This window comes from Dendrobates tinctorius, unplaced genomic scaffold (assembly GCF_039654945.1).
Source record: "Dendrobates tinctorius isolate UK_male_01 unplaced genomic scaffold, ASM3965494v1 ptg000177l, whole genome shotgun sequence".
Lineage (NCBI taxonomy): Eukaryota > Metazoa > Chordata > Amphibia > Anura > Dendrobatidae > Dendrobates > Dendrobates tinctorius.
In genome coordinates, this window is record NW_027361844.1 from 497,340 (window position 1) to 515,000 (window position 17,661).

General features: G+C 42.5%; 1 protein-coding gene across 3 annotated transcripts in view; it reads right to left on the bottom strand.

The window, feature by feature from the left end:
• The window catches only part of NBEAL1 (neurobeachin like 1), a 363,036-nt gene that overhangs the window by 268,954 nt on the left and 76,421 nt on the right, over positions 1 to 17,661 (bottom strand). For all 3 annotated transcript variants that reach the window (XM_073551440.1, XM_073551438.1, XM_073551439.1), the window contains one exon: positions 4,733 to 4,894. In XM_073551440.1, coding sequence (XP_073407541.1) covers positions 4,733 to 4,894 — 162 coding nt within the window. The remainder of the gene's footprint in view (positions 1 to 4,732; positions 4,895 to 17,661) is intronic.

Genomic DNA, 17,661 nt, shown 5'->3' on the forward strand with positions numbered 1-17,661 from the left:
TTCGATTATATTCACCCGGGGGTCCGGTCCAATGGGTGTCGCGGTCCGGTGCCTCCCATCTTCATACGATACAGTCCTCTTCTTCCCTTCCTGTCGTTGCTCCGGTGCAGGCGCACTGCCCTGCCCTGTTAAGGGCAGAGCAGAGTCCTACAGTGCGCAGGTATCGGGAGAGGTCTGGCGCCTGCGCACTGCAGTATTCTGCTCTACTCTCAACAGGGCAGAGCAGTGCACCTGCGCCGGAGCCACTACAGGAAGGGAAGAAGAGGATTGCATCGTATGAAGATGGGAGGCACCGGACCGTGACACCCATCGGACCGGACCGTCCCCTCCGTTGAGTATAATCTAACGTGTTTTTCTTATCTTTCAGGTTACATCAGGGGCTTATCTACAGCATTACAGAATGCTGTAGTTAAGCCCGATGTCAATGCTGGCAGCTCATAGTCCAAAAAAAGGGTGACAGATTCCCTTTAAATAGCTTTACAGCCTGTGTCTAACAGAAGCAATGCATTGTGGGAATGAAGCAATGTATTCTGGGATCAGGGAGATGCCATTTTCTTTTGTGTATTTCATAAGGACACACGTGTTTATCTGTCCTCCTGTAACTCCTTTACTTGAGTTTGTTATCCGGGTAAAGCATATCTGGTAAGATTAATATCTTTCTTGCAATGCAGTTTTGTTCAGAGATGTTATTAACTGTATGGCAGCCAGTGCACAGCAGATGTAATTAGACACCTGTGTGTTTCTATGTAAAGTTTGTATCACACTATATACTTCCTGTAATTGTGTTAGCTGTGTGATCATCTGCCCAATACTTACCCATGTCATTTGTATTCTTTATAGTTTTAGCGCATGTTCTATACTCTTCACCAATAAACAAGTTAGACTACAGTGAACAGTCTGCTTATTTTGGAAGATAGAAGGTGGTTTATGCTGTATGCTAGAGTGCACACCATGTATGAAGGCAGAACAAAATAGAAAGGTCTGTAATTTTTATGGTAGGTACACTTCAACTGTAAATGACAGAATCTTGAAAAAATATCCAGAAAATCACATTGTATAATGTTTACATTATATTGCATTTTATTGCGTGAAATAAGTATTTGATCACGTACCAACCAACAAGAATTTGACATCTCACAGATCTGTTAGTTTTTCTTTAAGAAGCCGTCCTACTCTGTACTCATTACCTGTAAAAAAAAAAAAAAAAAAAAAAAAAAGACCCCTGTCTACACACTAAAATCACACTACAACCTCTCCAAGACCAAAGAGCTTTTTAAGGACACCAGGGACAAAACTGTAGACCTGCACAAAGCTGGTATGGGCTAGAGAACAATAGGCACACAGCTTGGCGAGAAGGCAACAACTGTTGCAATTATTAGAAAACGAAAGAAATACAAGAAGATGATCAATCTTACTCGGTCTGGAGCTCCATGCAAGATCTTGCCTTGTGGGGCATGAATGATTCTGAGAAAGGTCAGGAATCAGCCCAGAACTACACGGGAGGACCTGATCAATGACCTGAAGAGAGCTGGGACCATAGTCTCAACCATTACTGTTGGTAACACAGTCATGGATTAAAATCCTGCAACACATGCCAATACCAGCACATGTCCAAGCCCGGTTGAAGATCAACGTTGACCATCTGGATGATCCAGAGGTGGCATGGGAGAAGGTCAGGTGGTTAGATGAGACCAAGATAGAACTTTTTGGTATCACCGCCACTCACCATGTTTGGAGGAAGAAGAAGGATGAGTAACAACCCTAAGAACATAGTCCCAACTCTGAAGCATGGTGGGAGAAACAGCATACTTTGGGGGTGCTTTTCTGAAAAGCAGGCAGGATGACTGCACCGTATTGAAGGCAGAACGGATGGAGATTTTGGCCAACAACCTCCTTCCCTCAGTAAGAGCATTGAAGATAGGTCATGGCTCGGTCTTCCAGCATGACAATGACCCGAAACACACAGCCAGGGCAACTAAGGAGTGGCTCCGAAAAAAGTGTTCCAAGGTCTTCGAGTGGCCTAGTCAGTCTCCAGACCTGAACCCAATAGAAAATCTTTGGAGGGAGCTGAAACTCAGTGTTACCCAGAGACAGCTTCGACACCTGAAAGATCTTTAGTAAATCTTGATGGAGGTGTGGGCCAAAATCCCTGCTGAAGCGAGTGCAAACTTGGTCAAGAACTGCAGAAAATGTCTGACCTCTAATTGCAAACAAATGTTTCTGTACCAAATATTAAGTTCTGCTTAAAATACTTATTTCATGCAATAAAATGCAAATTAATCATGTAAAAATTACACATTTGAAGTGGACCTACAATAAATATTACATACCACTCCATTCTTTGTAGGTGGGAAAATGTACAAAATCGGCAGTGTGTCAAGTCTTAATGAGAGGAGGAAAACGATGCATCAAATTCATGAAGGGGAAAATGCCACTTAACGAATTTGACACATATCATCAGTGATTATGTCTTCGTGTGCCTTACTAGAATTGTCCTGGAGTAACATTTTTGGAGTAAGAAGCACTGGCATTACTGATTAATTTGATGGTCGGGTGTAACTACATTCCGCCATGGCTCCTCCCCAGATACTTTTATTTTGTTGCCACTGCTCGAGACTTGCTTAAAAATGTTAAAAGTTGAAATTTTTTTTCAAATTGTTTTACACCAGTTTTCTGCATAAACACTTAGAATTGGGGGCCAAAGTTAAATTAAAAGTTAACGAAAACACGAGAACTGATTCATGCTGCCTGATCCTCGAGCAGTTTGAATCAGACTTCGGCTCTATCATTTCAGGCAGGCATGTTTTAACTCTACATAAGTGTATGTAAGGAGAGACCTGTCACTCAAAGGAAGTGGGAAGGGGTGAAGGTGTCGTGGACCGGCCTCTTGGACTAGTCACCTATCGGCATGGCCCCCGTCAGCTTTCAGAGTTATGCCTTCTCTGAAACAATGCAGGGTCACCGAGTTCATACCTGCCTGAAACGACTGAGCTTAAAGGGGTTGTCCGGGCTTTTCACATAATCTCAGTGCATATCTGGGCTGCAGAATGCTGACAATAAGTAATTTACCTTCTGTGGCCCGTTTGCAGCGTTTGCTAGATATCAGCTCTTGCTTGTAAGAAAAACGTCCAGGGGGGGTGTGTTCTGGCATTGAAATGAGAACTGGTCGTTTCCTCCTCAATAGTTTCACTTTCCATAGAACACAGTTCAGCTTGTGTCTGGGGGAGGAGCAGCTACTCTCTGCACTGAGGCTGCTAGAGGGGGAGGATTTGTTCTGTGTGAGGAGGGCTTGTTCATGTGGTCGAGGAGGGCCTGTTGCTATGGAGGGTGGGGTTGTTGCTATAGAGGGCATGTTTTTAGTATGTAGGAGGAAACGACCAATTCTCATTTCAATGCCAGAACACCCCCCCAGGACGTTTTTATTATAAGCAAGAGCTGATATCTAGCAAACGCTGCAAACTGGCCACAGAAGGTAAATTACTTATTGTCAGCATTCTGCAGCCCAGATATGCACTGAGATTATGTGAAAAGCCCGGACAATCCCTTTAACTAGGATTTATGCTGCCTGTGATACAGACAGCATGAAACAGTTGTCCTGTTCACTTTAGAATCACTGACTACACTTGCAGGTTGTGGCTGAGAAAGGAAACTATCAAATATCAGAGGAGGCTGGAGGTCAAATGCCCTTGGATAGCTGCAAAGACCTGCAGCAAGATTCGGTGGCAGCAGGCACTGAAATTTTCAGTTTTCACAGTAAAACAAACTAAATAGTGGGGTCTCAATGCCTGAAGTACAAGCTGCACACCCCTTTACTGACCCAAAACCACAAAATAACCTGGTTTCAAAAAGCTAAAAACAAAATAAATAAGCCCCAGATGTTTGGGGATTCTGTTCTGCGGAGCAATGAAATAAAAACTTGAACTTTTCGGACCTATAGATCAGCGGTATGTCTGGAGGAGGAAGAATGACGACTTGTACACAGTGCAGCATGGCGGTGGCTCGGTGATGGTGTGGGGCGGCCTTTTTTCCTGTGGCACTGAGAACCTACAGCATGTGGAGGACAAACTGAATTCAATAAAGTATCAAGAATACTAGGAGAAAACATCATGTCTTCTGTGAGGAAGCCGAATCTTGGGCATCATTAGACCTTCCAATAAGACAGTGATCGTCCTAAAAATGGCAAAATCCACCCAGGCATAGTTTTCGCACAAGGCCCAGATGATTCTAAAGTGGCCATCACAGTCGCCTGACCTGAATCCCATATATAAAAAAAAAAAAATGTTTAAATGAGGTTTTAAAGGTTCATTGCAGGATACATATTCAACAATATTAGTGAGCTGGAGGAGACTGACCAAGAATAATGGACTAAACTTCCTCAAGAATATTGCTAGAAGCTGGTGTCTGGCTATGCATCACATGTGCAGCAGGTCATAACAGCCAAACGGGTGCTACCAAGTCATAAAAATACTTGTCATTAAGGGGTTAAAAAATGCTGACATTTTCTAATAAAACTACGTAATGGGGGTTACTCTTGATTGTAAATGTGTGAATATGTATATATGCAGTTGTGTAATCTCGTGCAATTTCTTCTAATACATATACAAATTAGAATGAAGAATCACATAAGGCAATAAACCGCTCATAAAACGTCTACCGAAGAAAATAACCTTATAATTATATTGTATAATAAACTGTAAGGAAGCCGGGAACTGCATAATGAGCAGCAATTCACCTGCAAATTATAATGAAGAATTTTACAAGTAGAAGGGACAGTGCCTGCTGTTCCTCCTCCAGGCCATCCGCCGTCTTCTGCACACAGTACAGCAGCTGGAGTCGGAGAACCTGCAAGATGTGGTCTGCAAGCATGGATAACCCGGGGGGCTCATCATCGACTCTGCAACCAGAAAATAAAACAGCACAGGTAAGTAGCAATATCTAGTATGGGAACTGCATTTCACCACAAGCGCTGTTTCATTAAAGGGTACCTGTCATGTAAAAGAACGCTATTAACCTGCCGATGCATGGTTAATCTACAGGATAATAGCGTTCTGAACCTCCTGGCGCATGCACCTAGCCTCCGGCTTCCAGGAGGAAATTAACTTTATTCCTCCTGGTAGCATTCGGATTCCAGTCAGAGGTGCAGCCATGTGGGTTCAGTCACTTCTCAGTGTATAGAGAGCAGCCCCCGGCACTGACTGACAGCAGCTCAGCATTAGGGCCAGCTTAGACCCCTGAGCTGGAAAGAAAGTGAACTTTAATGTTTCAGTCATAGGGAGGGCGTTGGCGCAGGTTCAGTCACCGCTCACTGTAAAGAGAGGAGGAGCTGTAACCGCGAGCCGGCCCTCACTGACAGTCAGCCCTAATGCTGACCTGCTGTCAGTGTCGGGGGTGTGGCTACAGCCGCCGCTCTCCATACACAGAGAGGATACCCCGTACAGCTGCACCCTCATGGCTGAAATCTGAACACTGCTGGGAAAAATAAAAGTACTTTTCTCCTGGATAAGTGTGGGCAGGTTCAGAACGCTATTAACCTGCAGATTAACCCCATAGCTGCAGGCTAACAGCGGGTTTTTTTTTGCTTTTTTTCACGTCATTGACACTTTGTATTTTGGCTAGCATCTTGGATCAACATTAGCAAACAAAAACTGAACAGAAAAGATACCAAGAGAAAAGCAGAAAATATAATGGAAAGACTCGTTTCCATGTTTTGGACCCAGTCAGTTTTTTTTTCCAAGGTGGGTGCAATTTTCCAATAAAAATACATAGCAAGTGAAGGGATGGTGACCTTTCATATAGATAAAATATGATTTTAAGGTAGTGGTCACCTGAAGGTAAAGTTGATAAATTGTTTAAATGAAAGAGGTTGGTTAAGCTGCCTATTACACTGCCCTGATGTGCCAAGTTAGGCGCCGGTCCTATCCACTTCAGGTTGCATTTGACATTCTTGTGTGTCAGCAAGTCATTCATGACATGCTTAACCCCTTTACCCAAAGGGTGGTTTGCACGTTAATGCCCGGGCCAATTTTTACAATTCTGACCACTGTCCCTTTATGAGGTAAAAACTCTGGAACGCGTCCATGGATCCCGGTGATTCCGACATTGTTTTCACGTGACATATTGTACTTCATGTTAGTGGTAAAATTTCATTCATATAACTTGCGTTTATTTGTGAAAAAAATGGAAATTTGGCAAAAATATTGCAATTTTCCAACTTTGAATTTTTATGCCCTTAAATCAGATATGGCACACAAAAAACTTGAGTAATATTTCTCACATGTTTACTTTACATCAGCACAATTTTGGAACCAAAATTTTTTTTTTTTAGGAAGTTATAAGGGTTAAAAGTTGACCAGCGATTTCTCATTTTTACAACACCATTTTTTTTTTTAGGGACCACATCACATTTGAAGTCACTTTGAGGGGTCTATATGATAGAAAATACCCAAAAGTGACACCATTCTAAAAACTGAACCCCTCAAGGTGCTCAAAACCACATTCAAGAAGTTTATTAACCCTTTAGGTGCGTCACAGGAATTTTTTGAATTTTTTTTTTAAAAAATGAACATTTAACTTTATTTCACAAAAAAATTACTTCAGGTCCAATTTTTTTTTACTTTACCAAGGGTAACAGGACAAACTGTACAATAAATTTTGCAGTCCAATTTCTCCTGAGTACGCTGATACCTGATATGTGGGGGGGACCACTGTTTCGCCACATGGCAGAGCTCAGAAGGGAAGGAGCGCCGTTTGACTTTTTCAACGCAAAATTGGCTGGATTTCAGATCAGATGCCACATTTGGAGAGCCCCTGATGTACCTAAACAGCGGAAATACCCCACAAGTAACCCCATTTTGGAAACTAGACCCCACCAAGGAACTTATCTAGATGTGTGGTGAGAACTTTGAACCCCCAAGGGCTTCACAGAAGTTTATAATGTGCAACCGTACAAATTAAAAAAATAATTTTTTCCACAAAAATGATCTTTTCACACCCAATTTTTATTTTCCCAAGGGTGACAGGACCCCAAAAGTTATTGTGCAATTTTTTCTGAGTACGCCAACACCCCCATATGTGGGGGTAAACTACTATTTGGGAGCATGGCAGAGCTCGGAAGGGAAGCAGCGCCATTTGACTATTTTGGCTGGAATTAAGATCGGACGCCATGCCGCATTTGGAAAGCCCCTGATGTGCCTAACCCCTTCCCGACCTTTGACGCCACTTAGGTGTCATGAAAGTCAGTGCCAATCCGACCCATGACGCCTATGTGGCGTAATGAATTGATAGCCACCCTGCGCGTTGGGTGACCGGGGTCACTGAAAGGTCACCCGACCAGCACACAGGACCCTTTCTACTTCACCCCAGGGGTGGTGGCTTCGCCCCCACGTGGCTACGATCGCTCTGATTGGCTGTTTCACTTTTAACAGTCAATCAGTGCGATTGCAATATTTCACCAATGAAATTTGGTGAAATATTACAATCCAGCTATGGCTGATGCTGCTATAGTATTTGCCATGGCTGGAGACACTGATCAGACCCCCCACCGACTGACGGCGCCGATCAGCCACCGCCACCGACTGACGGCGCCGATCGGCCACCGCCATCATCTGCTCCCCCTCCCCTTCCCTGTTCTCCCCCCGCCTTCTGATCACCCCACCTCACCCTCCACGGTGCCTCCGATGTCCCTCTGCCCGTCCCGGATTATGGGCGCCGCCATCTTGGAAAATGGCGGGCGCATGCACAGTAAGCCCGTCGGAATCTGCAAAGTTGCAGATTCATTCATTTATTTTGATCACTGTGATAGACTATCACAGTGATCAAAATAAAAAAAAAAAAAGTAAATCACGGCTCCCCTCATGACCCCCATAGGTAGGCACAAATAATAAAATAAAGAAAATATTTTTATTTTTCCGTTAGGGTTGGAATTAGGGTTAGGGTTGGAATTGGGGTTAGCGTTGGAATTAGGGTTAGCGTTGGAATTAGGGTTAGGGTAGGAATTAGGGTTAGGGTAGGAATTAGGGTTAAGATTAGGGTCAGGCTTGTGGTTAGCTTTAGGGTTGGGATTAGGGTTATGATTAGGGTTGGGATTAGGGTTATTGGTGTGTTGGGGTTAGGGTTGGAGTTAGAATTGAGGGGTTTCCACTATTTAGGCACATCACGGGGTCTCCAAACGCGACATGGCACCATTTATTCCAGCCAATTTTGAGTTCAAAAAGTCAAACAGTGCTCCCTCCATTCCGAGCCCAGACATGTGCCCAAACAGTGGTTTACCCCCACATATGGGGTATCAGCGTACTCAGGAAAAATTGCACAACAACTTTGGGGGTCTAATTTCTCCTGTTACCCTTGGGAAAATAAAAAATTGTGAGCTACAAAAAATTATTTTTGTGGAAAAAAAATGATTCTGTCAAGCACTTGGGGGTTCAAAGTGCTCACGACACATCTAGATTAGTTCCTTGGGTGGTCTAGTTTCCAAAATGGGGTCACTTGTGGGGAGTTTACACTGTTAGGCACATCAGGGGCTCTGCAAATGTAACATGACGCCTGCAGACCATTCCATCAAGTCGGCATTTCAAAACATCACTAGTTCCCTTCCGAGCCCCGACGTGTGCCCAAACAGTGGTTCCCTTCCACATATGGGGTACCAGCGTACTCAGCACAAACTGGACAACTACTTTAGGGGTCCAATTTCTCCTGTTACCATTGTGAAAATAAAAAAATAGCGGGCTAAAAAATCATTTTTTGAGGGAAAAAAATTAATTATATTTTCACGGCTCTGCATTATAAACTTCTGTGAAGCACCTGGGGGTTCAAAGTGCTCACTATGCATCTAGATAAGTTCCTTAGGGGGTCTAGTTTCTAAAATGAGGTCATTTGTGGGGGAGCCCCAAAGTTTAGGCACACAGGGGCTCTCCAAACACGACATGGTGTCCGCTAACGATTGGAGCTAATTTTCCATTCAAAAAGTCAAATGACGCTCCTTCCCTTCTGAGCCCTGCCGTGCGCCCAAACAGTGGTTCCCCCAACATATGGGGGTACCAGCATACTCAGGACAAACTGGACAACAACTTTTGGGGTCCAATTTATCCTGTTACCCTTAGAAAAATAAAAAATAGCAGGCTAAAAAATAATTTTTGAGGAAAAAAATAATTTTTTATTTTCATGGCTCTGCGTTTATAAACTACTATGAAGCACTTGGGGGTTCAAAGCAGGGCTGTGGAGTCGGTAAGCCACAGTTGCGACTCCGACTCCTGGATTTTATCAGGCTCCGACTCCGGCTCCGACTCCTTCATAAATGGCCAATTCATAACAACAAATTTACTGTTGTAAAATATTAAACATCGTGCTTATTCAGTTTCTCACCATCATATAAGTAATCAGACCACTTAGAGCAAAAACTACATTTATTAGAATACAATTAGAATATAGCAAATAACTTTTCTAAACTTTTCTAAACTGTAAGTAAATATGCAACAAACACTTTTATGCAGTTAATAAGAAATCTATAAATTTGTCCTCAGAAAAAGTATTGCCTCTGTCAGATCCTCCTTCATGAATGTCCTCAAATCTGATCTAATTATTTTGAGAGCAGAGAACAACCTCTCTACACTAACTTGTGTTGGTGGCAAAGCAGTAACCACTCGGGCAACATCTCTGACAATGTCAGGATACAGAGGAATCGCTTGTTGCACTGTTATTTTTGATGAACGGTCAAATTTCTCAATTTCTTTTAGTGCACATGAAAAATTCTGCTGAAATGTACTGGCTGTGTTCCTTGATGGGGATGACTCTTCTTCTATGCGGGAACGCTTTGCACGGTCCTTGTGATCCAAATATTTTTCGAAATTAAATTCTTCATCAGTTGATGATGAGGGTGAAGATGTGGCAGGACGACCAAATTCTTCTTGTTCCTCCTGACTGTTCTGCAACCCTTTCATCCTTACTGCTATTTCAAACAGAGCTTCTTTGCCTTTACTTAGCTGTTGATCATCTAGAAGAATCCGATGCATTGGGTCTACATAAACAGCTGCCAAAAGAATGTTATTTTGTAATAGTAGCTCCTCTCTCCGTTTCATTGATGTAGCAATGCCACTTGCAATTAACCCTCCTCTTTGGGACAGGCAAAACATCAGGTTCTTCCACTCCTTTAAGAAAATACCTGGAGTTAAGTCCTCTGCTTGTAATTTTTTAGTCACTGTAAATGGGTGCTCTAGCAATTTTTCCAGCTCAGTCACCTGATTCCACTGACTTTCATTTAGCGTCAGTTGAGGTTTAGCCATGTCTACAAGAAAGGTTTTCAGTTCAACCAAGCGCTGAATCATTAAGTAAGTACTGCCCCATCGTGTGGCTTGATCAATAATTGCCCCTTTTCCAGCACGTCTCTTCAAAATTGAGTCAACTTTAGGGGTTCTGGCAACAGTAGCCAATTTTCTCACCTTGCCAATCAGTGCAGCAGCATGTCCTTCTTGCAGACTGTCTCTTATAGCCAGCTGTAGCGTATGCACAACACAGCGCATGTGATGAATGAAAGAACATATTGACACAGTTTCAACAAGATCATCTAAACTATCATGTTGCTGTTCATCTGAAGCAACTTCAGTTTGCTCCTCAGTTACAATACTGTGTTCCTCTATTTCAAACATTTCTGTGTCTGTGGACACAGAATGTTCTTCTAGCTGCTGGTCACCATCATTACTCTCATTCATTAGCTTAATAGTACTTAACATATTTGAAGCATTGTCAGTTACGACAGAAAGAACTTGCTCTTTTTAAAGTTCATAGTCTTGCAGAACCTTTTCCACCAAGACCTGGAGAAACTCACTGGTGTGATGAGCTTTGGTGTCTTTTACTGCCAATGTCTTGGTAACTATTTCATTTTTGTCACAAACAAATCGGACATTGATGGCAAAATAGTTCACTCTGTGACGTGTGCAGGCATCCCTTTTAAGAAACAGAAAGCGTCCCTTGAGAGTTTTTTTTAAGTTCTTCCTTTTGTTTAAAAGCTTCTTCGATTACTAATTTTCTAATACTCTCTCTCTCCAGAGAAACACCAAGCTTGCGGGCCATTTCCCCATTCAGACAAATAAAAGCTGGTCGTGAAAATAATGAAATAGGCACACTATCCTTTACAACAAGCTCTATGATCTGTTTTTTAAATGTATCTACTGTCATTGTCACAGTAACTTTGTCACTGACAAAATATCTTGCAACTGATGGCTGCAAAGTTCTCTGCTCCTTTGTTTGGCTGGAAGAGCTGGGCACTGGTTCATTGGTTTGGATGCAGTTTTTCTCATCCACTGCTTTCAGTACTTCTGGATGAAAGCGCTGTAAATGTCTCTTTAGATTAGAAGTTCTGGTAGGAGCATTTTTATCTTTGCCTGAATATGCGCTCATCTTGGCTTCACAGCATTTGTTTTCGTCTGGATCATTTGTCATACACTGACAGACATAATGTTTTCTATCTTGAGTGATGGTGAAATGTTCAAATACAGCTGATTTAATGTGATGCTTCTTTGACATTCTCAGGTTTTTAATTCTGCATTCACAATCCAAATGACAATTGTTTTTCCTAAAAACAATTGTACAAAATTATTGCCAGGTCGTACAACTGATATAGTGGTCAGTAATACTGTTATTATTCCTCATGTACTCACAGTTAACTGATGCAAAGTTTGTTGAAAGGATAATACTTCTTACAGTCTTCCTCTTCTGAGTAGCAGGCAGCTGTGAGATGCTTGGAAGACGCACACCTAGTATGATCTAGTCTAGATGAGGAGCTTTACTACTAAGAATTTGCAACACATTTTCACTTTCAGTTTCATACATTGTAAGTAGGGGGGTTGGGGCAGCATGAGGTTAACCAAGTATAAGATTAGATAAGGGCAGTGGAGAACAGTGACACACAAGAAGTAAGAAATGTCTCTATCTCCAGCAGAACTGCTTATCACTGTTGTTCATAGTTTGATAGAACATATATATTTGAGTAACATTTATAAAATTCATATGAAAGTTCAATTATGAAATATTAATACATTTTTTTTAAAGCTGGAGTCGGAGTCGGTACATTTCTACCGACTCCAACCAAAACTAACTCCGACTCCACGACTCCGACTCCACAGCCCTGGTTCAAAGTGCTCAATACACATCTAGATAAGCTCCTTGGGGGTTCTAGTTTCCAAAATGTGGTCACTTGTGGGAGGTTTCTAGTGTTTAGGCACATCAGGGGCTCTGCAAACGCAACATGACGCCCGCCGAACATTCCATCAAAGTCTGCATTCCAAAATGGCGCTCCTTTCCTTCTGAGCTCTCCCATGCGCCCAAACAGTGGTTCCCCCCCACATATAGGGTATCGTTGTACTCAGCACAAAGTGGACAACAACTTTTGTCGTCCAATTTCTCCTGTTAGCCTTGTGACAAAAAATAGCGGGCTAAAAAATCATTTTTGAGGAAAAAAATGATTTTTTACTTTCACTGCTCTGCTTTAGAAACTTCTGTGAAGCACTTGGGGGTTCAAAGTGCTCACCACACATCTAGATAAGTTCCTTCGGTGGTCTAGTTTCCAAAATGGGGTCACTTGTGGGGAAGCTTGAATGTTTAGGCTCACAGGGGCTCTCCAAACATGACATGGTGTCCGCTAACGATTGTGGCTAATTTTCCATTCAAAAAGTCAAATGGCGCTCCTTCCCTTCTGGGCCCTGCCGTGCACCCAAACAGTGGTTTATGACCACATATGAGGTATCGGTATACTCAGGAGAAATTGCCCAACAAATTTTAGGATCCATTTTATTCGGTTGCCCATGTGAAAATGAAAAACTGAGGCTAAAAAAAAATTTTGTTGGAAAAATTAAAATGTCCATTTTTTCCTTCCACGTTGCTTTAATTCCTTTGAAGTACCTGGTTAGTAATCTTCTTGAATGTAGTTTTGAGTAGCTTGAGGGGTGCAGTTTTTAGAATGGTGTCTCTTTTGGATATTTTCTGCCATATATGCGCCCCTCAAAGTGACTTCAAATGTGAGGTGGTCCCTAAAAAAAAATTGTTTTGTAAATTTTTTGGTAAAAATGAGACATCGCTGGTCAACTTTTAACCCTTATAACTTCCTAACAAAAAAAAATTTTGTTTACAAAGTTGTGCTGATGTAAAGCAGACATGTGGGAAATGTTATTTATGAACTATTTTGTGTCACATAACTCTCTGGTTTAACCGAATAAAATTCAATATTTGAAAATTGCGAAATTTTCAAAATTTTCACCAAAATTCCTTTTTTTTTCCACAAATAAACGCAAAAATTATCGACCTAAATTTACAACCAACATGAAGCCCAATATGTCAGGAAAAAAAAAAATCTCAGAATCGCTAGGATGCGTTGAAGCGTTCCTGAGTTATTACCTCATAAAGGGACACTGGTCAGAATTGCAAAAAATGGCCAGGTCATTAAGGTCAAAATAGGCTGGGTCACGAAGGAGCTAAACAGTGGAAACCCCCCACAAATGAAAACAATTTGGAAACTAGACCCCCCAAGGAACTTATCTAGATATGTGGTGAGCACTTTGAACCCCCAAGGACTTCACAGAAGTTTATAACGCCCGAGCGTGAAAATAAAAAAATCATTTTTTTCCACAAACATGATCTTTTAGTCCCCAATTTTTTCATTTTCCCAAGGGTAACAGGAGAAATTGGACTCCAAAAGTTGTTGTCCAATTTGTCCTGAGTACGCGGATACCCAATATGTAGGAGAAAACTACTGTATGGGCACACGTCGAGGCTTGGAAGGGAAGTAGTGACATTTTGGAATGCAGACTTTTATGGAATGGTCTGCGGGTATCACGTCGCGATTGGAAAGCCTCTGATGTGCTTAAACTGTTGAAACCCCCCACAAGTGACCCCATTTTGGAAACTAGACCCCCCCCCCCCCCCCCCAAGGAACTTATCTAGGTGCTTCACAGAAGTTTATAACTTAGGCTACTTTCACACTTGCGTTTTTTTGCGCTGCGCACCGTGCGCAGTGCAGACGCACATAAAAAACGCATCATGCGTTTGTGTGCTTTTTTTGCGGTTTTGCGCATGGTTTTAAAAAAAAAACCGCATGCTTTTTTTGCGCTGACGTGCACATTACCATGCGCACGTCAGCGCACCCATAGACTATAATGGGTGTTTGGGTGAAAAAAAAAACGCATTGCGTGCACATGCGTTTTTTTGGGACAAGTCGGAAGCACAAAAAGTGCAACAGGATGCATTTTGTGCACCCAAGCGCACACTAGGAAAAAGCGCATGCGCATACAAACGTGAACAAACGCATGTGCATGCGCACCCATGTAAAGTATAGGGAAAAAAGGCATGCGCATAGACCCCCAAAGTTGTTGTGCAATTTTTCCTGAGTAGGCTGATACCCCATATGTGGGGGTAAACCACTGTTTGGGCGCATGGCAGAGCTTGGAAGGGAAGGAGCACCGTTTGACTTTTTCAACGCAGAATTGGCTGGAATTGAGATCAGACGCCATGTTGCGTTTGGAGAGCCCCTGATGTGCCTAAACAGTGGAAACCCCACAATTCTAACTCCAACCTGAACCCCAACACATCCCTAACCCTAGCCCCAACCCTATTTTGATCCAGAGTCATGTGAGGTCTTATTTTTTGACATTTTTATTGGTATCATTTTTGGGCACGTGACATTTTTTGATTGCTTTATATTCCGATTTTTGGGACGTAGAATGAACAAAAAACAGCATTTCATGAATTTCTTTTGGGGGTGCGTTTACACCGTTCCGCGTATGGTAAAATTGATAAAGCAGTTTTATTATTCGGGTCTGTACGATTACAGCGATACCTCATTTATGTCTTTTTTTATGTTTTGGCGCTTTTATGCATTAAAAACAATTTTATATAAAAACTAGCTGAAGAGCCCGGCGCTGCCGGGCATAGTAACTAACTGTGGTTAGTTATAGCAAATTATAATTATCCTCCATCCCATAGTCTCGTGCCCATATACCCATCATACATATCCACAATCCCATATGACCGTGCCCATATACCCATCATACATATCCTCCATCCCATAGTCCCATTCCCATATACCCATCATACATATTCTCCATCCCATAGTCCCATCATACATATTCGCCATCCCATAGTCGAGTGCCCATATACCCATCACACATCCTCCATCCCATAGTCCCATGCCCATATACCCATCATACATATCCTCCATCCCATAGTCCCGTTCCCATATACCCATCATATATATCCTCCATCCCATAGTCCCATGCCCATATACCCGTCATACATATCCTCCATTCCATAGTCCCGTGCCCATATACCCATTATGACATCACTACCACCATGGCAACCGTTATGACATAACCGTCACCATTGCAACCTATGATGAATCAGCGTCGCCATGGCAACCATTGTGACATCATAATGAAGGGTGTGGCTTGACGCGCACACACTTTTTCCCCATTATGTAGATAGGGGCAAAATTTTTGGTGAATTGGAATGCGCGGGGTTAAAATTTTGCCTCATAACATAGCTTATGATGCTCTCGGGGTCCAGACGTGTGATAAGTATTTTTGCATCACTTTATTCTGCGAGCTATAACTTTTTTATTTTTTCGCTGATGACACTGTGTGTGTGGTGGCTCGTTTTTTGCGGGACAAGATGACGTTTTCAGCGGTACCATGTTTATTTATATGCGTCTTTTTGATCTAGTGTTATGGCAGTTTTTTTTTGGCGGTATGATGATTAAAAAAAAAAAAAGAAAACTAGGCAAAAAATGCTTTAAGGGGTTCACTAAAGGGGTTTACTAGTGGGACAGTTTTATAGGGTGGGTCGTTACAGACTTGGCGATACCAAATATGTGCATTTTTGTTTGTTTTTTTACTTACAAAAAAAAATTTTAGGGATTTTTTTCTTTTTATTATTTATTTAGGATTTTTTTTATAAATGATTTTTTACACTTTATTATAATGTCCCAATGTGGGACATTACAATAAAGTGTCAGATCGCTGATCTGACAGTTTGCACAGCACTCTGCCAGATCAGGCGCTGCACAGGCTTCCTCAGTGCCTGCTCTCAGCAGGCACTGAGGAAGCCGTTTCCCTGCAGGCCCCAGCGGCCATGTTGGATCCGGGGGCCTGCAGGGAGGAGATCCTCGGAGCAGCACGGCACATCGCGCTGCTCCGAGGGTCTTAGGGAAGCGCGCAGGGAGCCCCTTCCCTGCGCGATTCTTCCCTGTGCCCCCGGTACACAGTGATCATGTTTGATCGCAGCGTGTCAAAGGGTTAATGTGCCAGGGGGAGGGGGGGTTCAGCTGATAATCACAGCTGACACATAGTGCCGGGTGTCAGCTGTGATAATCAGCTGACACCCCCCCCCCCCCCCCCACGGGAGCACCACTGATCGCGTTGACGTACTATCCCATCCCCGGTCATACGGGCCCGAGAACCGTGTACGGGATAGTACCTCTGATGGCAGAAAGGGGTTAAACTGGGCTGGCTGTCTGGCTCTATTCACTAGGTAAGCTCCCCATGTCAGACATCTGTCTTGCTTTCCTCCCTGTTATACATGTTGGAAGTGAAGCTTTTGCTCAGGATGCTGCTGCCTTTACTAGCTCTCATGTATCAGCACAGATTCAATCATGTACTGCTTTCCTCTACAGCCTATAAGGGTACATGTCCACAAACGGGAAGTGCAGCGGTTTGGACACAGTGCACCAGCGCTGCATCCAAAATGCTGCGTTCTACATTAGAATCACAGTGGAAGAGATTTATAGAAGTCCCATGCCCACCGTGTTTCTATTTAATGCTGTGTAAACTCACCCACAGTGCAGGTTTACTAGCCGCAGCATATCAATTATCTTAATATGTGTAGTCATAGCCATTCACTAGATGCAGTAAATCCGCAGGAATCAATGAACACATGCGGATTTACCTGCACAAATAGAACGCAGCGTTTTGGACGCAGTAAAAATACACTGCATCCAAAATGTTGCTCTATCCTGATCGAGGGCACATAGCCTACGCAATTTCTTCTCCGCAGCGCTATAAGACACTGAGGCCGAAGAATGTGTGATTTCCCCTTTCTTACTACAGAATTTGCCAGTCTGTCTTCTCTGTACACATTCAATGTGATTCCCTTGTAGATGGTGTTTTTCTCCCCATTTATGGCCTGTGCAAGTAGCCCTCTTTATTTGGATGCTTCCCTGTCTTTTCTTTGATCTGTGTAGTATAATCTTCTCTCGATTTCTGTTGATATTTTTGGAAATGAGAGGCAGAGGTTTTAAATAAAAGCAATAGAATCAGTGAGGTAAAGAAGCTTCACAGTCTATTTAAGAATATTGCTCAATTTTGCATTAAAAAAAATGAACAAAGAAATACACTATGAAAAATGACTTCATATTTTAGTGTAAGTTTTTAAACTCAAAGTAACTGCCAAGTTTCAATCTTTTGTTTCTCCCCCCATTTTCAGATATTGAGTTTATGACCTTCAATTATTTTTTTACTTTTCTCTTGAGATGTGTCCTTAAAAGGAATAGACACAGTCTGTGTGTCCAGCATGTTGTTGCCTTTAACCCCTTCACTCCTGGAGCTTTTTCCGATTTTGCGTTTTCCGCTCCCCTTTTTTCCAGAGCCATACCTTTTTTATTTTTCCGTCAATATGGCCATGTGA